This window comes from Heloderma suspectum, chromosome 1 (genome assembly GCF_057233095.1).
Source record: "Heloderma suspectum isolate Gila_16-S chromosome 1, 16-S_ref, whole genome shotgun sequence".
NCBI lineage: Eukaryota > Metazoa > Chordata > Lepidosauria > Squamata > Helodermatidae > Heloderma > Heloderma suspectum.
The window spans coordinates 180,393,012-180,417,684 of NC_139458.1; the positions used below are offsets into that span (position 1 = coordinate 180,393,012).

The 24,673-nt window shown below is 43.5% G+C and overlaps 2 protein-coding genes across 3 annotated transcripts in view; one reads left to right on the forward strand and one right to left on the reverse strand.

Moving 5' to 3' along the window:
• Positions 1 to 13,337, forward strand: part of SLC4A10 (solute carrier family 4 member 10) — a 146,999-nt gene extending 133,662 nt beyond the window's left edge. The window contains exons 22-26 of the mRNA XM_084804563.1: positions 506 to 679; positions 1,668 to 1,790; positions 5,480 to 5,547; positions 7,095 to 7,217; positions 13,187 to 13,337. Of these exons, the coding sequence (XP_084660689.1) occupies positions 506 to 679; positions 1,668 to 1,790; positions 5,480 to 5,547; positions 7,095 to 7,217; positions 13,187 to 13,253 (555 nt within the window). The 3' untranslated portion in view covers positions 13,254 to 13,337. The remainder of the gene's footprint in view (positions 1 to 505; positions 680 to 1,667; positions 1,791 to 5,479; positions 5,548 to 7,094; positions 7,218 to 13,186) is intronic.
• Positions 13,338 to 17,813: 4,476 nt separating this feature from the next.
• The window catches only part of DPP4 (dipeptidyl peptidase 4), an 80,964-nt gene continuing 74,104 nt past the window's right edge, over positions 17,814 to 24,673 (reverse strand). The window contains exons 24-27 of one of the 2 annotated variants that reach the window (XM_084811706.1): positions 24,289 to 24,361; positions 22,783 to 22,856; positions 20,980 to 21,108; positions 17,814 to 18,630 (exon numbers count right to left, since the gene is read on the reverse strand). In XM_084811706.1, coding sequence (XP_084667832.1) covers positions 21,010 to 21,108; positions 22,783 to 22,856; positions 24,289 to 24,361 — 246 coding nt within the window. In that variant the 3' untranslated portion in view covers positions 17,814 to 18,630; positions 20,980 to 21,009. The remainder of the gene's footprint in view (positions 18,631 to 20,979; positions 21,109 to 22,782; positions 22,857 to 24,288; positions 24,362 to 24,673) is intronic. The other variant, XM_084811714.1, reaches the window with a different exon arrangement.

Here is a 24,673-nt window from a genome sequence, read left to right on the forward strand (position 1 = left end):
GCCCTTCAGTTTAGAGACTGATGGGTTTTCGTGCATGAGCAGGCACAACAAACCATGGGTTAGCGGCCGGGTGTTTCACTCCTAAACAACCCAGCAGTCCAGGCTCACACATCACTCTGCACATCCCACAAAGGAGCCAGTCATGGGTTGTGGGGTAAAAGCAGAAGAAGCGGTTGTGCTCCAGACAGTTCTCTCTTTCTGGTTTTCGCTTGGTGGATCTGATAATAGCATTCCCAAATCTACTGTCTATTGTAATCTATGACAGAAAATATGGAGGTTTTACATGGGGAGTGGAAAATCATGGATATGCACAACCTCCCTAAAGATAAGGGCAATGACGATCGCTGAGAGTTGACACTACTTGTGATTGAATTTTATCCTTGCATTTTCAATAGCCTTTGTTAGGGCAGTTACCCTTGCTCTCTTAAATATTTCTTGTGTAGACCTCTACAGCAATGACTGTGTCCCCATTTCAGTGCTGGAAAATGTGCTTTTCCTTTGTTAGCTTTTTGATAGAATCAAGTTATTCTGGATGCCTGCCAAACACCAGCCAGACTTCATCTACCTGAGACATGTTCCTCTTCGCAAGGTCCATCTCTTCACAGTAATCCAGCTGAGTTGTCTTGTGCTGCTGTGGGTTATCAAAGCTTCAAGAGCTGCCATTGTGTTTCCTATGATGGTATGGATCTGATTTCTGTAGCCTAGAGGACTGCAATCCGTTTTTACTAAATTCAACGCTGAAAAATTGTAATTAGCTAACTTCACATTTGGTATAAGAGTCAAGAGATCTCTTTCAAGGGAAGAAGGATCATAGATCGAGGTGTGAATATGTATTATATCTTTCAGAATTAGGCAACCTGGTGCCTTCCAGATGTTTTGCCCTACAGCTCCCATAATCCCTGTCTGTTGGCCATGCTAGCTGAGCCTTATGGGGGATGTAGTTCAAAGCATCTGGAGAACACCAAGATGCCTATCCCTGATTTATGTAGTTAGTTAATCAGTTAGCTAGTAGATTTATATCCTACCTTTCTTGCATTGTGGAACTCAAGGCAATGGATATAAGATTCCCAGGTGGTCTCCCATCAGGTACTCACCAGACTCACAACTGCTTAGTTTCAGCAAGGTGGTTGCATCACGTGTCCTCAAATCATACCTTAGGCGCCATCATTTCCTTCCTCTGGATTCTGTTGAAACAATCTACTCTTGTTCATGGCTGTTTCTTACATGCGAAACACCTTAGCACTGTGAGGGTTCAATACAGTGATCCTAACATGCCACTTACCACACAGACTTCCTTGACTGTATGGAGAGTCTCAACCCCAGCACCACTTGCCTTCAGAAGCTTTCATTTGGTGGACATAACATTCAGGATCAACCCTCATGCATGTGCATTCATGTTAGAAAGTGATTTGAGGACTGAGTCCTTTCTTTTTGTCATTACAGACACTGCTAAACCCATCCCTTCTTTTACGCTCACACATATGCACGCTCATGCGCACGCACACGCACACATTAACTTCAGTGGTGTTATGTAAGTGTAGTACCAATAAATTTTACAAAACTATTTCAGAATTAGGCCTGTGGGCTTTGAATTAGTCCTTTTAAGAACAAATGTCTCTTCAATACCTGTCAACCATCTCTTACCATCTTATAAATATTCTGACTAGGTCTTGGCATTGGTGTTTGTCAGAAAACTCATGGACTTCTTTTTCACCAAACGTGAGCTAAGCTGGCTGGATGATTTGATGCCAGAGAGCAAGAAAAAGAAACTCGAAGATGCTGAAAAAGAGGTAGATTTGGGTCTTTCTTTCTTTGCAAAATGAAAACCCTAAGCTTTTCTGTGTGAACTAATGTTCAACAATTATCTAAATTTTGCTTATTATAATTATACTTCCAAGTAGCAGATTTACTTGGAAATTTGTTCTGTAAACACATGTGCCTATTCTAGCAAGGGGAATTTTTGCATGTGTTACGGGTATATATCCCGGTGCCTTTGAACTGGCTGATTGCATATTTTATTAACTTTTCACATGAATGTAATACGTATCTCCCTTTGGAGCAATTGGAGCTGCATCAGTGCTGTGATCTAAACATTATTTGACTCATGAAGGGCACAATCCACCCATAGTTAATCGCCTCCTAGGAGCATAAAGATGTGAGTGACTCCAGTAATCTGTGTGCAGTGGAAGGCAGGTCTATCAGAAATGTGGGAGTTCGGCATAAGCACTTATCAATGTGCAGGGATTTACCTGGTGCCAAGGAAATGGTTAAAGTTGTGCCTGCTGTTGGTATGAACCCATTCCCAGCTCAGAGGTGATGTATTCTGTTTCTTATAATGCAAAGTGAGAAAAGTAAGAGAGGGTGTTTCTCATGATTGTCACAGGAATCCTTTGCTTTTAAGCCTGTTTTTCTTGCGTCACTTGCTTTTTAAATTTCTAGACCTGAATGGTGACATAAAACAAAATAGGAATGTACACCTTTTTTTGCATCTACTTTTATTTTCAGTTGCTGTATTTTTGAGAGGTTATTTTTACATATGATGGCACTGCTGAATATTTGAGGCTATTATTAAACCTGCTCAGCTGTCAAAATCCTGGGAAGCTGTGAAGCCTGGAAATGACAAATTTAACTAGGAATAAAAATTCTGACATGGATCCTCTGGAATTTAATTCAAAAGACACCATTATGCTGTCTTTAAAAATAGAAATGGGCTCTGCGTGCAGATAGAAATGAAGTTGACAAGATCTTTTTAAAAATGCTGATTTTGATTGGACCAAGATTTTCATTCTATGACTTGCTCTTTAGTACAACGATAAATTCCCATCTGTGATGGGCTTGAAATGTCAAGGCAAGAAACAGGATTTAGTCTCAGTTCTGCCACTAGTCCATATTATAATGTTAATGCACATTAGAGCTGTTGCCCCCACACCACCCCGAAATGGTATTCCCGTGGTGCCTTTGCAAGCTGTCTCTCACCATAATAGGCTGGATCTATACTAAGTTAGTTGCACTTGCTTCTCACGGAAATCAATGGGGCTTAAGTTAAAACGGGACCCATGCGCAACTAACTTAGTCTGGATCACCACCCAATGTTTTGAGGCTCTTTTTTCATACAGATCAGCTTCATCATGTTGTAAATAACCATTACCTGCCTGTGGCCACTTGAAACATGGAGTGGGGACACAGCTTCCATGATAAGAGCTTCTAAGACAGCCTTCCCCAACCTGGTGCCCTCCAGATGCTTGGACTTCAGCTCCCATCAGCCCCAGCCAGCATGGCCAGTAGTCAGGAACGCTGAGAGTTCTTGTCCAAAACACTGGAGGGGACCAGGTTGGGGAAGGCTGCTCACCTTCAAGCTTTTTTGGAGAGCTGCTTTCCAGTGGTGCTAGTCCACATCGTTGTTGCACTTTTGTGAATGCCACAACTGGCTGCCTATTAGCTACCAAACCATATTCAAGGTTTTGTCATTGATATATAAAGCCCTAAACGAGTCAGGGCAAGATACCTAGCTGACCATCTTCCCTTACACCCAGACGACCCCTGAGAGCTTCCGCGGAGGCCTTACTGGTCCTTCCCTGGCCAATGGAATGTCACCAGGTAATGATACATAAGCGGGCCTTCTCAGTGGTGGCACCAACCCTTTGGAACACTCTCCCACATGTGATGTGAGAGGAAGAAATGGTGACAATTTGAAATGCTTCTTGAAAATGCACCTATTCACATAGGCTTTCCCTGACCTGTGCGGGACTCCGTTACCGCCTTTTTTTATTGTTATGAGGATGTAATGATTTTAATTGTTTTAACTTTTTTTTAATATTATCATATTGTATTTGAATGTAAACCACTTGGGAATTTCAATATATTAAGCTGTATAGAAATATTATAAATAAATAATAAATATAAATATACTGTGTGGGTCTTTCCCACCTGATTGTCCACTTGGATAATTTTTTTAAAAGGCAAAGAAAAAAAGGCAAATAGCCTGCCCAGTGCATGGGGGGAGAGGCAGGACTGAGAATTGGTATGTGTTTTTAAGAAAGTAATATAGCCTGCTTTTCTTTAAAATGTATTCAGAAGCAGCTTATGACAAAATATTAAAACAATAAGATATAACATAAAACAAAAATACAAAAGTTGTTAACACTGCAGCGAAACAAATCTATTAAATCACAGCAGGAATTCATAAAAGAAAACAACAGAACAAAACAAACCACGCCAGGAACAAATCGCCAATCACAATGGTCTTTCTGAAGACCTAGTGTCTGACGGCCCAAAGAAGAACATATTTATCACCTGCGCTGAAAGGGTACAGCAGCTGAGAGTTATTGGGTGAGTTTGGATGATCGTGCTGGGGGAAGAAGCCATCATGGCTTCTCCACCATGACAGCCATTTGCATAATTCCCTGTGATGCAGTGTGGATTGGCATGTATTCTGAACCCAGCTTGGGGCACAACGGGGGTAGCATCATACCCACTCCACAACCTCTACTGCATGTTGGTGGGAGGGAGGAAAGCCACGATGGCCTCTTCCCCCAGCACGATTGTCTGAACCCAACCAAAGTGTGGAGAGCCAGTGTAGTGGTTAGAAGTGACACAGGTTCAAATCTCCACTCAGCTATGATGCTGACCTTGGGCCAGTCACATACTCTCAGTCTAACCTACCTCACAGGGTTGTTGTGAGGATAAAATTGGGGGAGGTGGTAAACAGGAGCATGTTGCCTGACCTGACCTCCTTGGAGGAAGGATGGCACAAAAATTAAAACCAAGAAAGCAGTGCACTCAAAGCACACCTGTGCACCCCACTGAAATTAATAGGAACTTCACAACAGCACAACTTCCCAGTGGGTTGTATCCATAAGAAGAAGAGCCATGTGGGATGAGACCAAGGGTCCACCTAGTCCAGCATTCTGTTCACTCAGTGGCCAACCAGCTGTCGACCAGGAGCCCACAAGCAGGGCATGAGCGCAACAGCACCCTCCCACCCATGTCCCCCAGCACCTGGTATACACAGGCACACTGCCTCTGATACTGGAGGTAGCATAGAGCCATCAGGACTAGTAGCCATTGATAGCCTTCTCCTCCAGGAATTTGTCTAACCACCTTTTAAAGCCATCCAAATTGGTGGCCATCATCCAAATGAATGAAACCTTACAAGTCCGTCTGTCTCTCTTTCTCTCTCTTCTTCCTTCCTTCCTTCCAGCTGTTTTCTGCAGTGAAAATGAATTTCCTTTGAGGAATTATCCCTTGAGTACAGTTCCCTAATTTTTGCCACCTGCTATTCTTTTAAAAAGGAGATGCTAGTAGGAAAGATCACAGGGATGGCATGTCATTAAAAAAAAAAAACACTACTGTAAACAATTTGGGTAGAAAAGAAGTGAAGAAATGGCCCTTGTTTTCCTTTTGATGATTGAATCTGCAATTGTATGGAAACAATTGCAGCAAGAACACATCTTCTCATATCTGAATTCTTTTATCCTAGGAAGAACAAAGTATGTTAGCAATGGAAGAGGAAGGTACAGTCCAGTTACCACTTGAAGGGCACTATAGGTAAACATCTGAGATCTAATTGCATTCCTCCAGTTGCTTTTAAGTTTTAAAAAAAAAATTGGGAAAATGATCACAGATCTCCCACATCACATCTGTTTTGGCTCAGGAGATTAGTGTGCATATACCATCTAGTGTTAGGATCACCATATGCAGCCCAGGTATAGTACTGTACACGGGGATCACTATGCTTGTTTTTCACCTGTTTGTGCACACGGATCATATCTAGCAATGCAGTTGCACATGGCAGCCTCCTTGGATCAGGGCAACAGTGTTTGGAAAAGTTCCAGCACAAAATGTGTACTAATAAATAAAAAGAAAAGAAAAATCCCCCACCCATTTAGGCCCTGTTCACCAAAGTACAACACAATACTGCACCACCTGCAAGGGCTTCCCCCATTTATTTAAATGGCAGGTTACACATGAAACGAGATGTGTATATGTAGATGGTCATTCCCCTGAAATGAAAATAGGGAATCTCTTTTGTGCAGGAGCTTTGGGTTTGCACTTGATTTATTGAACACAGCTCTGGGGGAGAGGGGCCTAGGCCCTCTGGAATGGGTTGGATCCAGAATCTGCCTCCTGTGGACACAAAGGGGCTGTTCACATGTAACATCAACTCCGTTTAAAAATCGATGGATTGTCAGGGAGAAGCAGGAGAGAGTGGCTTTAGGGGCTAAACAACCCAGCAGTTAACCCAATATACATATAAACAATGACAACCCCATAGCCCCTAAGCAACCCAGCGTTCTGGGTTTGGACGTCACGCTCAGCAGGAGCCTCCCATGGATTGCTGAGTAAAAGTGGAAGAGGTGGGCACGCCGCAGGCAGTATGCCCACGCTCTCCTGCTCGTGCATGACAACCCATCGGTTTTTAAACCGATGGGTTGTCGCTATGTGTCATTTAAACTGATGGATTGTCGTTACAGGTCAAAGGTTCCTGTCTGTGGGAGGCTTATGATACAGTGGAGGCAGAGGCAATCTTGGACAGTTCTCACTCCCTGCAGTCTCCTATGCTGCCCCCTGCCCCAGTCTGCTTGGTAACAGTGAGGGAGTGGGGCTGGGGGCTGCAGAGGGACAGAGGAATCAGCAAAGATCTCCTTTTTGTCAGTGGGAGCATTCTGAGCAGACATGCAGAAAAGAAGCTGACTCCAACACACTGTGTCAACATTATTTCTAGGTCAAATTTCTAGGTAACTGACATAGGGAACTTCCTTATGCAGAGTCAGACCATTGGTTCATCTGTATGGCCTATACTGACCGGCAGCACCTCTCCAGGGTTTCGTGCAGGATCCCTCCCTAGCCCTAGAGAAGCTGGGGATTGAACCTGGGATCTTCCGCATGCACAGCAGGGGCTCTGCCACTGACCTGTGGCCGTTCCCCAAGATGTCTGATGTCTACCAGTTGAACTCCTACATTATCCTAATACTAAACATCTTGGTTATACTCCATATGGATACTTTAAAGTAGATTGAAGTATTTCTCTTAAGCCATTGATAGCGCAGGGTAACAAAGGTTGATTGTGTCTCGGTGTGCTCATTTCATTCTAGAGATGACCCTTCTGTAATAAATATCTCTGATGAAATGGCAAAAACAGCTGTGTGGAAGACACTGTTGATATCATCAGAAAATACCAAGGACAAGGATAAGGAGTCCAGCTTTCCTTCTAAAAGGTTTTTTTTAAATTTCCTATATATACCATGTACTTCAGTAATAATTAGTTGCCAACAAAGTATTTGCTTTATTATGCAAAAAATAAAAAATGCTGACCTGCTAGTATATTTATTCGAACTCAAACAATCAGGAATTTGTGAACACCTCCAATCCATTTTGGTGGGGTGGGGTAGGGTGGGGACCCAACGGTGTAATCACACAGCAGCATCAGTGCATCAGAGGGAAGCGCATGTTTATACAAGCTCACCAGCATATTACAGAGCTGCTGTAGCAACACGGCCTCTAGAATCCTAATATCTGAGAAGGTGGTTTACAAGGCTACCTGCACAGGTCTGACATCTTGCTCCTCCACATCCATCAACATCATCCCTAATCTTAAACACTGTGGCGGAAAGGGCTGTGAGCATTAGAGGAACAGCTGGTTGGGATCCGCAAGTAGAACCTGCAACAAAAGATTGCAGTGTACCCTCACCTCCTTGCAAGAGCGCTCCTGGGTCCCCTCCCAGCCAGCTGTGCCTTCTTCCCGGGTGGTGTAAGCTCTAAGGAGCTCCAGAAGGCCATTTCATTCCCACCCCAGTTTTTTGTTCACAGTCAACATTCTGCGGCTACTGAGCATACTCAGTCCTCAGTGTGTGTGTGGAGAGGGGGGAGGTTGTCTCCATAAGTCCCCCCCCGAAGGGTTTTTTTGGTACTTTCCCAATTTTAGAGTTCCCCTAAGCATGCTGGTAGCTCCCTCTTAATCCTCAGTGGCCCCATTTTGGCAACAATCCGGCCAACACTCAGTGCTGGAGTTTTCTGTTAGAAAGAGTGATTTCCCAGACACAATCATACTGAAGAGCACACAGAGGAGCCCTCATGTAGGACATGAGAGGCACCCGCTACCCAGGTGTGTGGTGCCGATGTTTCTGGGTTTTGCACCACAAGTTGCTGCACCAGCCACACAGATCCTGCTCATCCATTTGGCCTAGCAGGAATCGTCACTAGAGTCAGTATATCCGTGGGAAGCCTCTCGTGCCTCTCACTCACATATGCTTCCCTATGGAAGCAACTGTACTAGTGTGCTGGCATGTAAAAAACCAAACAGCAGCCGGAGGAAGATCTCACGCGCTTCTCAAGGCTGTTCTCCATTCTGTCCCTTCCCCTTCCCTAATGCTTCGGTCTTTCTTTAGAATGTAAGTCTGCAGGAAGGGCTTGCTCTTTTTAACATAATTATAGCTAATGTTTGAGGCGCTTTATAAATAATGATGATTACTAGCATGCAGTTTTGCACTAATGATATTATATGGCTTGGTCTGTAAGGGTCTGTTTGCATGTAAAGGATATAAATTGTGTGTTAACCCACAATTTGCTGCTGCACGTACTGGGTACATCCCGCACCTTTTTTGGATATACATCCCCTGATCAGGCCGATCGGGGGTTACTATGTGACGTCTGAAACCGGACACTATAGGGTAATTGTGGGTTAAACAACCCACAGTTAACCTAATTACTGTTTGTAGGTTAACTGTGGATTGTTTAACCCACAATTAAACAATAGTGTCCGGGTTTGGACATCATGTAGCAACCCTTGATTGGTCCAATCGGGGTTCAGTATTCAAAATAGCTGCGGAACGCACCCAGCACATATCGCAGGAAATCGTGGGTTAATTAACCTCACGATTTGCCGCCAATATGTGCAAACCGGGTCACTCTGTGTGTTTTTCTCAAGGTGGCCAGACAGCACCACCCTCTTCTTCATTCATTATGGTGGGTCTGCTGTATCTATGCTGGCATCACACCCTTTTCAAGGCTCACCTAGGCTATTGGAAATAGGAAGGTTGGCAGTGAAGGGGGAAGCCACAGGCTTCCAGGTTGAGCTATGATATAAGGCTTAAGCTAGGTCTTCATGTCAGCTGGAAATTATCTGTTATCTGTTCCATCCTAATTTGATGGGTAAGAATAGGAGTTAATATTTTCAACTCACATGATTAATTTATTCATTTATTTTTGGCTCTTCAGCCAAAAAGGCTCCCAGAACTGCTTACAGATCAATTAAACACACACACACGTGTGACATTCTCTGCCCACAGACCTGTAATCTAAAAAACACAACACAAAAGGAAAAGGAAAGGGGGATTAGGAGGGAAGAGGAAAAAAGAAAACTCCAGTACCAGTTCTTAAGGGTACAGTGCCTATAACGACCAGCTGGGCTGGGAACAGTTCAGGTAGCTTGCCGCTAGGTAACAGTTGAGGCAGAGCCAAAAGTCACTCAGTTAAAATAAAATGATCACATGCACATTTCTGCCACCCCCTTCAGAACACAGTCTTGATCAAATGACTGACCACACACCAAATTCCTATTTAGAAGAACCAAGAAAATGATAAGGGCAGGGTTCATTCCAGTGTAGCTACTTCCACACAGAAAGGTTGGCATAGGACTTGCAAGAGGCTTGATCTTCCCTTCCCATGTCTCCAAGTAGCCTGAACCTGGGTGAGAGGGAAGGCTGGAGGGGGATGCAGGACAGGTGTATGGATGTGGAATGCTGTGATGTGTGTCAAGCAGTGGGGAGGACACTGGTGAGCCCCTTCGGTCTGAAACTGTTTAACTGTAAAAGTGGAGGCTCATTTCTATTGAGCTATCTCTATTTGTTCTCTTGAATTGAGCACATATGCTATCTTGTGTAACTGCTATTTCCCCCAATTGCCATTCATTTTGAATTAACATTATTTTCTACTAAATTGTTCCATTATTACATTTCTACCATAAGCTCCCCTTCCTAATCTCTCTAGAAGATGGTTCCCCAAAGGTAAGACCCTGTCCCCAAACCTCTGCCTTGATTGCGATTCAATGGTGTCTTTTGGAAACCCAGCTGAATTACTGTGTGTAAATTTTGGGGAGACAAAATTTACTAGAATGGCATGAAAAGCTCATTTGGAAGGCTTTCTGAATACGTGTGCATTGGTTGTTCTGAGATCTTAATCTATCAACCAAGTGCACTTCTTTTCAGCCAAAATTTAGAATGTAGAATGTCCTTGCCATGTCAAGTGTACCAGGAAAATGTGCTAGTGAAGGAACTGTGCTTGGCTCCTGGCGTTTTGTCACCCCAAAATGGCATGTTGCTTCTTCAGTGTTCTTCCTCTCCCTGAGCAGCATAAACAAGATGATCGGAGAGACGCCAGCCCAGTTCATGCATTCAGCTGGAGTGATGCTGCAAGAGCATAATGGGAGAGCAGTGCAAGCCCCTCTCCTCTATCATGCAAGGCAGGGACCTCAGTTCCCATCAGAGGGGAAGAATTAGAGCCAGCCTTTCCCAACTCTGAGTCCCCAGATGACACTGGACTACACCTCCCATCTCCCCAGTCATTGGCCATAATGGCCAGGGATGGTTGGAGTTCTTGTTCAGCAAGGGGCCCAAGGTTGGGCAAGGCTGAATCACACAAACTGGTCCTCTGTACAACTGCCCATTGTGCAGAGGTGGCAGCCGGAGAGCAGAGGGCTGATGCTGCTCTTCTATCCCACTGCTTCAGAGCTGCTCTTGGCTTCTGGACGTCTGAACCAGGGCAATGATTCAAAGATCCCTTGGGTGGCTTTCTAATAGGCTCCTTATTAAATAACAATAATTTGCTGTCAACCCTAAGCGAGAAAATGGCTTTATGGTTTACTTTTCCCCCCTTCCTCACATTTTAAGTGGGTGCAGCACATAAAACATGTGCTTGAAAACAACAACAATGGAACAGTCTGCACAGGTAGGAAGAGGTGAAGCAAGGCTGTACTTGAGCCAATCTGGACTTGCAGAAGGAGTAGATGTTACTGTTGAGAGCTGGGAATTGACCATCCTCTCCCAAGGGAGAGTGACTGTAAGAAATTATGCCCCAAATTGAAACATAAAAGGGAAATTGCATTCTGTACATATTATGCTAATACCTGCGCTCTAAGAGTGCAGTGGCAACTATTGTTATCCCTGACATGTAAAGGTACTTGTACTGCCAGTGGCAGAGAGAGGGTCAAATGGACTTCTTTGCACAGCCTACGTTATGGCTTGCCATATTGAGATGCAACAGGCTGGGCTTGTACATATAAGCAAAGGGAGTTATGGCAAAAATGATCCCTAGCACAGAGAGGCAAATCTTGGAGACCACATTCCTTTGCACTCCTAGCAGTAAAGTAAAATGAGCAGTTACGATCTGGTCCTAGCTAATACCCATTGTAGTTGCAAAAGGGCACCAGCAAAATACGTTGTTAATAGAAGACTGAACATTTTCCCACAGAATTTTATTATCAGTGGGCTTTTAGCTATGAATTACCAATAATACAATGGGTTAGATCCAGAGATGGGGTTGGATCCAGAAATGTTCTTCTGCACGCAGAAGGTTATCACTCCTGGAATGGGACACCCTGCATCCTCTCTTCCCCCGTTCAGTCCCCTATGAACCTACAGCCACGGGTCTATCAGCCATTTCACACAGCAAGCAAAGGAGCTGTGGTCTAGTTCAGCGGTCCCCAACCTTTTTGGCGCCAGGGACCGGTCCAATTTTTCCATGGACCGGGGGGGAGGGTTTCCGCTGGCGGACTTCCGCTATTTGCATCCCTATTCTTTTCAGTAATCGGCTACGTAAAGATTTACATAGCCTATTATTTGTAGAACAGGGACGCTATGCGGACGCCATTTGCATCCCAGCGGCCGGGAGTCTGCCAGCGGCCAGAGCCAGCCGGCAGCTCCATGGACTCGCCGCAGAGCACAGCCGGCCAGGGCCAGCAAGGATTCGGGGGGTGAGGGACAGATCGCCTCCCCCCCACTGCGGACCCCTACGAACCTAAGGTGAGGGGGTCTCACACACCCCTGCGGCCTGCTTGCTGACAAGCCACAAGCCGGGACCAGTCTGCGGCCCAGCGGTTGGGGACCCCTGGTCTAGTTCATTTCACTCCTAACCAAAGGACTCTGCTAACTCTTAATCTCCCACCCCCATAGGAGTGAAACTGAGCACCCCTACACACACACACACACACAGTGTTCTGTCCATGACGCGCTCCCTTGAGAATGTGTGACTAAAGCAACCAGGTAGGTAGGGATGATAATGTAAACTATCCTTGCCTGATTGGCACCTTCCCTTACAGGAGATGGTGCTAACTGGGTGGGAAAGGCCCAAGTGATTATCCCCACCCCTGTGGTTTTATTCACACATGCTCCCCTGGAGCATGGACTTGCACCATTCAGAAGCAGCTGGCATGTTGTGAGTGAAGGAAGCCTGAGTGGACGAGCTGCTTATCAGGAGCAGCAGGCTGGAGCCCTGCTGCACAGCGGATCTGCTTGGACGTGGGCATCTGGGCCTACCCTTTGACTCAGGAGCCCTGACAAGTAATTTTTGCACTGCACTCTGCGGTGGAGTCTGTAAACTGATGATGAGCAACAGAGGTAACTGATGGGAACAAAGGAGGAAAATAAAAGAGAAGCACTAGTGCAGATGCAGCCTAAGCATGTTGAGTTTAATAACGTGTGCCGTCCAGCTCAGCCAAAACGTTGTGTGGGTATGCTAATGGCTTCAGTAGGAAGGGGAGAATGTGCGGATTATAAACAAGGAATTTTTCAACTTCTTGTTTGTGCAACTTAAAATGCTGGCATTAAATGTGACCAGTTATTTGCAAAGGAAATCGTACCATTTTAACCAATGCAGTGACCTTTGTTTTGCTTGCATGCTGATAGATTCGTATGTCAGTCAATTTTGCATTTTGTTATATTTTTAAGTTATCTTCTTTGCCTTCCTCTTTATCTATGATGTTTCCCGATGTTCTTCATAACCATACATACATACATAGCAGTGGCATTTCCGCTTTTGCTTCCCAAACTGTACAAATTGCAGCATGAAAAGCTAAGACAAATAGTATTACTTGACAGATGGATCCCCTCCTTTTTAAAAGGAAAACTGATGGGTTGTGGTATGCAACAGCAAGACTACTTCTTCTTCTTCTTCTTCTTCTTCCCCATCCTAGCACTGAAAGCCGAAGAGAGAAGAAAGCTGACTCAGGGAAAGGTGTGGATCGTGAGACTTGTCTATGACTTGCTCCTCTGTTTGTTTTCATAAACAAATTTGAGGAGTGCTGCCATCATAACTGTACCCGACTTATTCAATTCATTGTACAACCCGCCCTTCATTCCAAAGTAGCACTGGTAATGTAAGTAGTGCAATATGTGCTTTGGTTCACTGTCTGTTTATCCACTCTGGCCATGATCCATTCAGAAATCAACTGCAGACAATATCCACTTTCCTTGCTGGAGTTCCAGCTGTTTAAACCCATGTTGTCCATTCCAGGAGTGAACAAAATTTCCTTTCAAACTTCTCTCTTTAAGTAGGTTTGGACTGTATTTTCCTACTTTGCCGGTGCAACTTATTTTCATAGCTTCTCCATTTCAGAAAAGAAACAAACTTGAAATAGTCCCCCAATTCTTTTTATAGCTTAGCTTTCAGCCAGCTATTTCAAAAGTCCCACGGTAACAAATGAATGTTAGTTTTAGAGCTATTTTTAAACAAGGAGTGGCTCGATCGTGCAATCTTTTAACTATAAGAATGAGATTTTCCCCCCAATTTAAAATCATGGCTTGCGTGCGTGCGTGCATGTGTGTGCGTGTGCATGAGTGACTTACAGGATCAGACCCTATATTTGTGCAATTTTCCTTGATTTAATACTGGATATTTAATATTTAAATTTATATGTAACTGGAAAAATAAAGTAATATAATATATAAAGATATATAGGATATAGTTAACATTCTCTCATCTTGTTTGGGGAAAAAAGCCACATCCATTGATGTGCAATATCCATGCAGTATTTGTTGTGAATGCGAGCTGTTATTACAATATCTTATACTGTACTGTACTAAATGTTGCAGTGGTGAGTTCAACAGCTGCATTGTGGTGGTAAATAATCCACATTTTTCTAGCTTTCTGGATTATAATCTTTTACAGAAATGTGCAGTAAAATTTCCAATCCCTGACCAAGGGTGATCAGTCAGGTCATTGCTTGAAACCTCTGAATATCACCCTTCAGTTCCTTCATGATATTTTGCACTCGTCTGGTTATGGACAAGTACTATCCCCCCCACCGGTAGAAATTCTACATATATTTTTTAATAGAAGATTCTTTTCATTATTTCATCAAGTGCATGTTGTTGTTCTTAAAAATGCATTTGCAATTTGTCAATAAATTCTAAGCACAATCTAGTCAAAGTTAAGTACTTTTAAGTCACATTGATCTCAGGAAGAAACGTAAGCACGTGCTTAACTCTTCCACTGATATCAGTGGGACTCAAATGTGCTTAACTCTGACTAGATTGTGCCTTCCTTTATTCCACAATGGAAATTTAAGTTTGATGTCATGATCCCGTTGAAATTAATGGGAGTTTTGACACTGATTTCAGAAGACCAGGTTATTGCCATTAAGTCCATTTCGCAAAACAAAACCTGCGTTTGGCCTTTCTTAGCAGTTAAATTGAATTTCCATGAAAGGCAAGCACATGTTTCCAATTTAGGCCCTTTTTGTATATGACATACAGATTTTATTCTAAGAGCTTATTCTTAGTCAAACTGCAGTTTTTAAATGTGGACAACATCAAGTTCAGCCCCCTGGACAGGATCCATCTCCGCTCCCACATGCAGCTGTGTCTCATGTAAAGTATCCCCGTAAAACTTAATGGAGCCCTTTTCTCTCCTCTTTTTTCCTTGGCCATTTTCAGCCAGGGCATATAGAGCCACATCTTCAGCAAAGTACCCAACCATTATCTTTAATAGGACGGTTGAGCACACTATCCCTGCGCAGATCTAGCCAAACAGCTTCTCCCTTATGTACTCATGCTTAGAACATGAGTGGAATGTGTATGGCCAGAGCAGAATGACTGGATCTTTATAAGTGTAGCTAATTAGCTATCCTATGGAAGGTAGTGTTCAGGTGCTTTGTTGCATGTAGGGGAGAGGATGGATTGTGATTAAAAGTGGGGATATGTCAAAACATTTTACAAAATTTTTTGGATATGTTTTTACCACTTTTGAAAAAAAATATTTATTAATTATTCTGCACAAAACCATCTCTTCTAGATGCACCAGTGCTTTCGAATACAGGGACCAAACATCTACATGGTTTCAATGTTTGAGGCTTTATGGCTGATTTTTCTCCGAAAATCAACTTTTACTGTCAAAGTTGTCCGACGTAGTGAAGTAATACTTAGCTGAGTTCAATGACCAACATTAACTATAGGGGAACCCTGTGCAAGGTCAGCAGGGAGTGAGAATCAACACAGCTGATAACCCCGTTTGCTAGAAAGGGCATTGGAATTTCTTGCGCAGGTGGAACGGGCCTCTCCATTGAAGCAAGTGGGGGAGCCCACATGCACCGGGGCTCTGCACTGAGGTGTTTGTCTCTCATAAGGCTGGTGAATTTCATGGCCTCCAGTATGTACATGTACTTGGAAATGGCTTCAGCTGAGCATCTGATCCACACAGTTTAGTCTGTGGGATGCTTCAGCCTACTGTGGCCCCTGCTGGTTCATCAGACACTCGTTCTAGACACCTCCAACAGGGGCTACCGTGTCCCAAAGAAAACCATCCTGGTCTTTCATGTGGATGTTCCCACACTATGCTTCTGGTTGAGCACATCACCCAGCTAGAAGCACTTGACCTCAAAATATCTTGCTTGGTAGGTTAGGTAGTATTACTCCCACGTCATAAATGCAGAAGTGGGGCGAAGGAGACAAGGGCGCTCATCAGTGAGCGCTGTTCACATGGAGATGTTCAGTGCAAATTCTGACTGCCGTTAGCCAAGAGTGAATGCTGTGCAAGCACTGCATCTCCAAAGGGGCCTATAGCTTGGCAGTTTGCACACCAACTCAACTGCAGTATCTGGGGAGGGCCCTCCTCAGGAGCGATTGAGGTCTCTGAGAAATGGACCATGTTGTTCAATGACTAACTGACCATGAGTCCAGGCTGCCCAATTCCATATGCCTTGTACTTCAAACATTAAATCACACCAGCTGCTCTTGTTCCAAAAGTTGACTAAATCAGGTGGACATCATAAAAAGCATTGCTTCTAAGGGTACATTTGGTCCACAGGTTCTTGTCTTAGGAGATTCTTCTTAGCATCATCCAAATTCTTCAAATTCATGTTTTGCCAATATTTTTATATTTATTCAAAGAAACGATTTGCATTAAATAAAAATGTATATAGACATAGAACCATATGGAGGGACAGGGCCTGCAAGACCATCGAGTCCAACCCCCTGCTCAGTGCAGGAAGCCTGATTCCCAGGCGGTCTCCCATCCAAGTGCTAACCAGGGTTGACCCTGCTTAGCTTCTGAGATCAGATGAGATGGGGCGCATTCAGCCTTTTGCTATAAATTTAGATAAAAGTACAGCTGCATTTGAGATCAAAATGCCTTGTTATTGTGTACTTGATGATCCATTGTAACATTCCAGTTGTTTGAAGGTGAGCCTAGTATAGCAATGCAATGCAGATTTGTCCCTGGAAAGAAAATGCTGGTGTTTTAATAAGCTGCTGATGTTCTGTATCAAAATGATCAAAGAAAATCAGAAACCTCACCTATCTAGCTGTCTGAATACTAAGAAATCAGTGTATCAAATGATATTCTGCATTATTTCTGTTCAGTATTTTTGAGGGTTTGTTTTTTTTACAGTTATCCTGTTTTTCTGTGGATTTCAATGCTACTCCAATGTTAATGCCAACACTGAAATCACACACACAAAAAGAGTAAAATGCAAATGGTAGTGTTATATTTACTTTTAATTTCATATTTCTTGGTCACAATTGCTGAATTTCTTGGATGTAATTTATTACAAAAGTTTAAGTAAAGTGTACATGTGAATAGAATACTGTGTTTTTCACATCTTAAGAGGTGTTACGTGGAAATAAAATATTTATCCTAGCTATTCTTCATGCTTATATTACCATGCCTAAGTAAGTATATGATTGGGCTCCATGAATTATTCTGTCTTTAGAAAACTTACCTGTTCTTTAAAATGAAGGCATCTGACTGCAAGTTCCTTTATGAATTATAGCTAACACAGGGTATTTGAAAACATTCAGTAGAATAGGGATAGTTCCTTCTTACACAGAGACACTCACACCCACCAACACAGTAAGGGGATTTTAAATTCACTGTATAATTTGGCATCATTTAACTTTATAAAGGTTCCTACACAGTATAAGTATTTATGAAACCAGGACAGTTTCTTGCTCCATCAAAGATCTCTCCTTCCTTTTGGAAAACCTTGGACTTTTCTTCTCCCTGCTAGCCCTCTCCAGTTCCTTGCCTGTTTTGAATTCACACCTAATGTCACTCACAACTCATTATGCCAGGGAAACAACCACATAGAAGTAGGTTTGATGCTGCTGTACTGAATGTAAAGCACTCATAGCAAACTCTGCTCTATGCTGCTAGTGGGAACTGTTGCAATTATGAAAAGTTAGCCTGCTAAAATTCACTAGATTAACTTTTCCACTCATTACAAAGATTAAATGGCTGTAACTTTTGGTTACTTGGGATTGCTAAGAAATAAGAGGTGAATGAAGTATATGATTGCCATGTTTTCAATAAAAACACACAAGTTATAATATCTGGTATCACAAATATGGCTTTATTACATTACATTTAAGACAGCACCACTTGTACGACAACATATTTTGCTAATCTCATACAGACTCCCCTTTGAACACAGTGGGACTTACTCTGGAGATTGTGCTCACAATTTACATGTCATCTTATTTATTTTTTATTATTATTTATTTATTTCATTTCTATACCGCCCAATAGCCGAAGCTCTCTTGTATCTTGTATTTTAAATGGGGGAAACCAACAAAATCTTAAGAACATGATAAATATGTTCTAAGGCACATTGGTTACTAGTGGTGTTGGTTTCATGAGTGGGCACTATAAAACAAACATCAATTTTATAAATATGAAAGAAGTGAAGCCATAAGCTGCATCCTATTCACATAAATTATATTGGTTACAGTAGCAGAGATGCCACATCTTTTACAGGTGTCTCAATGTATTCTAATTGTGAAATACCAGTGGAATGCATGTGTGGCATCGTGGATGAAAAAGAACCAAAAACAAACCAAAAAAGCCCCACAGGACTTTGACACATTACTTAAGCCAGCAGTAAACTCTTATGCATACCAGAATTTTGCATTACATTTGCGATGCTAGAAAGGATAGCAGTATGTGGGAAATGACTCCCAATTCATATGCTCACCCTCATTCTGTAGCAGTTGTACCCCTCTTCACTCACAACCTTGTGGGAGCCACTCTTTGAAACACTTCAATGACACTTGTGTGTGAATGCATTTGAATATTTCACATGAATAGATATTTACGCATGGGTCTTCCCCACTCAGTGCATCTCACCAGGATCGAAGGTAGAAACTAGGTAGGAAAGATACATAGAGTCAGCTCCCTTGGAGATATTCCCACATGCTGTAGGATAGTACCACAGGGCAAGCAGACGTCACAGCATAGGTGCATGTAGGAAGGGGATGTGCTATAGGCCCCTACTGGAGACAGGATACTGGGCAGATGGGCTGACCTAGCAAATGTGTTCTTAGGAAGGAATAGATGGCGGCCTGCCAGATGAACCATTCACAAAATTCCAGCCCTAGTTATCTGGTAGTATCTGTAATATTGCTGTCCAGAAGTTTTTAAAAGTCCTAGTGCACATAGGTGTAATCATTCACATTTCTGTTGCAGTGGTTTGATCCTTTGTGAAAGCTATGGGTAGTGGCACATAAAACAAGCTTCAATAAGAACCTGCTGTCTGGTTTCAAAATGAACATTTACTCCTGATTCTCAAAGTACTCTGCAATTGCAAAGCTCAGGATCTGGCTTCATTCACTGGGATAGAGATGTGCAAGAAACCGATGAGTCGCCCCACTGATGGGACTGCGGCAGTCTAAGTAGCTAGCACTAATTCCATTTTTAGAAGGTTGTTACCAAATGGAAGTCATGTTCTGGCAGCATGATGTTCTGAGGGGTTCTAGAAATTGTTTGAGAACTCTTCTAGAATGTTTCCATGTCCTGCCAATGTTTTGAAAGTAATACGTGCTAGGGATTAACTTTACTGTTACGTTCCCATCAAACACAGCTGTTTTTTCAGATTGCTATCCTATATGCTGCCCGTTTCATCCGCTTGCAAGCATATAACTTCAGAATTGCCACTGTGACTTCTAAACATTTAATAAATAGCAAATTTGGGGGAACATACTGGGAAAACTGAGTGGAGAAAGGGTTAAACCCCCCTCCCTAGCACCACAGTTCCTCAGCATCCAATTCTGCTGCCTCCATCCCAGTGGATGCTATTAACATCATCATCATCATCATCGCTATTATTACTATTATTATTGCATGAGATCCTGGCCACAGATCTCCCGGTCACATCTTGTTCTGCCTGAACATACTTAGATGACTACTGCCTATTTTGGCTGCAATCCACAATATATTTATAAAGGGTTACAGTGCAGGTTTAGATCGATATTTTCACTTTCAGTATTTTCCATATAAAACCTGAATCGTTTCTGCTGAAATGATCACTTCTATGCTGAAATTAGTGTCAGGGCCAGCCCTACCATGAAGCAGCCTGATGCAGGCACATCAGGCAGTGGAATATGGTAAGAGTGGTGAATTGCAGCCTGATGCAGCATCAGGCTGATGAAGCAGCCTGATGCAGGCACATCAGGCAGTGGAATATGGTAAGAGTGGTGAATTGCACCACGCTCCCCTCCAAAGGCCCTGCTGCTTCTTAGTCCTGCCAGTCAGCAGGATCAGGAAGCGGCCACTTGCTTGCCTCCTGGCCGTTCACCTCCTGCCCACGGACCTGCTTGGGTAGCCAGCTGGCAGGCCAGCCAACCCAGCTAGCTGCATCCGCCCGCCCACCCGCCCACTTTTTCCGTCCAGATAAACATGCCCACCTCGCCACCACTCCCAGCTGAAGATTCACGAGAGGTCCCAGAACTCTTGTGATACTCTGGCTGACCTCTCACAGGCGCCCCACGGCCGCTGCACAAGGTGGAAGCAGCTGGCAGGCGGGATTGGCAGAGAGGTGGGAAAGTGTATGTGCCCGCCCAAAGTAAGTGGGCAGGGATGGCCAGTTGGATTAGCTGGCTGCCAAGCAGATCGGGCGGGAGGGTGAGTGGTGGTGGAGGCACACACAGCTGCCGCCGCCACCAGAAGGAAAAGAAGCGGGCAGGGGCAGCAGGCATTCGCTTCAGGCTGCAACCTGCCTTGGACCAGCCTTGATTACTGTACATACAAATCAAGCAGAAATTCAAAGACTTTTTCCTACCTTGTAAGAAAGAACACATAAACCTGATTGGTACTTTGTTTCAAAAGAGCAACCATTACTTTACAATTAAATTTTATATACATGCACACATGATTGCTGCAATCCAATGGCTCCTGCATACAAGTCTGTGTTCCACTGTCATGTACAGAACTTTGTATGCAAGAATTGGTGCAAGGAAAACAGCTTGCTTTTTTATTGGGATGCAAAATACCCCTACACAGCGAAGAGAATGGAGCAGCTTTTGCATGTGTGATAGAGCCCTGCAAATCTTTGGTATGTGCTCAGTAGATCATTGTATAAAAGAATTGAAAAAAAGAACAAACATATATCTTTTCTTCATTCAAGTGTCCATAGAAATAAATTTTACTGTCTCCGTTCAATGAAACATGAGACAATTAACTAGGAAAGTGCTCTTTTTCAAAACTTCAGAAACATACCAGAATGAGATGCAATATGTCTCCCCAGTATTATGACAATGCAAAACACTGTTTGATAAAATGGGTCATATGGCGGTAAATATGGCTGTGGGCCTGGCCTCCAATTGCATGGTCTTTATCGGTATACCACTGGAAAGAGAAAAAAGATAATGTTTGAAATGCAACTTATGTGCACACTGTTATGAGCTGTTATAAAACAGTAACACATACTGTAGCACAATAGTAAGAGGTTAATATTATTATTTCCAAATTGTCCCGCACCTTATGGTCAGGCCAAATGTATATTTTAAAGCATTTGATAATATAAAATATGCTCCACTTGTGCCCGCTGTCTTTGTTACCCAGAGACACTCTGGACCAATAAAAACTAGAGCTTCACTCCACAGAGTTCCTGTTGTGAAAAGTAAGGAAAGGAAATCGCTTCATGCTGCTATCTGGAAAGGGGGAGAAACAAGTAGGTGGAAAGAGAGACCAGGTGCCGGTATCAAGTGGTGACCATTTTTCTTTGCCTTTCATGACATTTCATAGCGGACTCATTGTAGAGCGAAGCTCTAGTTGCTTCCACCATCTTCGCTGCCCAGATAATGGTGGGTGTAACTGGAGCTTTGCTTCACAATGTGCCTGCTGTGAAAAGGGTATTTTTAAGAGTAAAGGAAAAAGCAGTTGGCGCATGTCAGTGCTACCATTTTGGGGCTGCAGGGGCCCTGGACCTGTGTCCACTAGTCTAGCACTAGTGGTGGCCGGGCTAGTATCCTCCATGAATTGGCCTAATCCCCTTTTAAAGCTGTTGAAGTTGGTGGCCATTGCTATATCTTGTGGTAGCAAATTCCAAGGTTTAACAATGTACATTGTATGTTGTGAAGAAATACTTCCTTTTATCTGTCCTGAATCTCCCAACAATCAGATTTGTGGGATGACCCTAGTATTATGAAAGGGACAAAACTTCTCTCTATCTGCTTTCTCCACACCATGCATAATTTTATACACCTCCATCATGTTCCCATTTACTTGCCTTTTTTCTAAACTAAATAGCCCCAAACACTGTAAAGTTTCTCTATAGGGGAGTTGCACCAGCCCCTTTTCTGCACCTTTTTGAGCTCTACAATATCCTTTTTGCGGTGCAGTTACCACCTTGCATTCAAGCTGTGACATTTGCATGGGATATATCAGAAAGTTAAACCAAAATGAGCAATGCAAACACAGGTTTCCTGAGTGAGAGAAATAGAGAACACAAACAATGTAGTCCAACAGGAGAAGACCTGCACACAAACAAATGCTATACATCTATTTGCTTAAGCTGAAGAGCCTTATCAAAGAGCACACAGAACCATGGGGGATATGGAGGGAAGGGATTCTACCTCCTCCCTCTGCCCTCCTGAGTATGCCAGAGGGATGCAGGACCTCTTTCAGCCCAAGGGCTGAATTCCATTTTGGAGAAGCTCTCGGGGGGGGGGGGGCATCCTAGTGGTGGGTAGGGCTGAAGACAAACGGGGCAGAGCCAAAGACAAAGGAGTGGGGCCAAAAATGCCAGCAAATTTTAGCTTGAAGCTCTGACTGCCAGTAATTAAGCCTTGGGAGAGGCATCTCAACGTTCTACAATGGGAGAAAAACTGCACCAAAGCTGGGAAACCACAAAATGATCAGTGGCTGGGGGAAAGAGGGTGTGCCCTTCTGGGGAATCCCATAGGGCTGGATTGGGACCTGCAGGGGGGTTGGATTTGGCCCCCAGGCCTGAGGAACTGCAGCCCTGCTTTAGAATGTAAGCGCACCCCCACCAAATATCTTTTGAAAACTAACACGTACCATTGCTTGGAAATCCACCTGTGCATCCACCAGGGCTTTTGAGATCTGGGCTGCTTGCTGAAAGTGAACGTTATCTGGGAATTAAAACACACACAAAAAATACCACTAATAAATACAGTATATCATCAAGAAGGGAAGGGGGAGTGAGGCGGAACCACAAGAACCAACCACAAGAGCAGGACCACAACTCTCCATCCCACCTTATTAGATAACAAACATGCAGGAACAAAGTTGTCCTCAAATAAGTGTTATTGGCCCCATCTACATGGCACCACTTTGGCCCCCCAGCCCATCGCAACTGCACAGCAATGCGGCTTCGAATCACCACACCCTGCGATACACTCGCAATGTACTGCGCGTTCCCCTAAGAGACTCACTGTGTCCTTTTTTTGCCATTATACTGAAATGTGCAGCTGTGCAGTCCCATGAGTGTGGGGGTGCGAAACTTCAGTGGCTGTTTTATATTTGAGGGGCTCTGCTGTGTCTATCTGACCGTTTGGGGGTAAAAATTGGGTACTTTGTGCTCCTTCATTTCCGCAGCATCAGTTTGTCAGTTCCCCAGCCCAAGACTCTCGCAATGGCTCACACTCACAAGAGTGAGTGCTACGTGCCTAGCCATCACTCCAAAATGGTGGCGGGAGCGATGCTGTTCCTCCCCCGAGACACCCCCCCAGCCCTTGGGTATTGAGTCCACAACCATTGCGAAGATACGAAGCTGCAAAAATGTGCGAAAGTGTGATTAAATAAATGATAACGTCTCTCTGTGCCTCTGTAACTGCGCAGCTGCGAAGGGATGGGGGAGCAAAGGCGCATCACAGAGTAACACGGGCACTACACACGCTTACAATACACCCACTGTAAGATGTGAAGTCAATTCAGGGAAGGAACAGATAGCCCGCAACTGCAGGGGAACCTGCAGCAAACCCAAAAAATCACAGTAAAACGACTCCTTGGAACTCTGCTTTTTCTAGGCAAAAACCACAGATGGCTGCGAAGTCACGACCATGTCATTTATCACGAGGGACCTCAACTTGCCCCCACCCCGGAGTAAAAGCCTGATGTAGATGGGGCCATTATCTTGCCTCTTTATGGTTCTGTTTTTTCAGTGGCAGAACTACAACACTGTATGATTATGATTATGATTTATTATTACTACTACTACATCATCCAAAAGCTGATGATTCACAACAATTACAATGGTTCACAACAATTACAAAAATAACAAATCACAGATATGAGATAATAAAACATAGTATAAAACATACAAAAGCTAAAACAATTTAAACAGCTAAAAACAATTTCAGTAAGATGCTACACCTGTTCAAGACTGCTGAGATAAATGCCCCATCATATGCCATTGAAACACCTGGGAGCAGAGGGCACTCTTAACCTGGCACCAAAAAGTCAGCCGTGTTGGCGCCAAGTCAGTAGGGAGATCATTCTATAATCGCGGGGCCAGCACATATCTATCATATGATATAGGATGTCTAACTAAGAGCCGCTCACCATCTGCTGTTCCGTGGATCAGGAGATACTCAACGTCTTGGAACTTCTTTGCTCTGGCCATAACTGTGGAATTCTGAGAGAGAGAGAGAGAGAGAGAGAGAGAGAGAGGTAAAAAGAAACAACGTAATTCCAATTGTAACCTGCTTTTGAGTGACTAATACCATTCAATACAATAAATTGTTGCTCAATTAAAAACAACAACGAAGGCCATGCATATATGAGCATGCCATTCCTATAGAGAAGACAGAGATTTTTGTTTTAAATATACTCACCTGTGTCTAACCCACCCACAGGACTAGTGATGAATAGCATGGCTGCTTTGCATGTTATCTGATGCACTAATATAGAGCATCTGAGCCACATCAAAAAGAATAAAATACTTAAA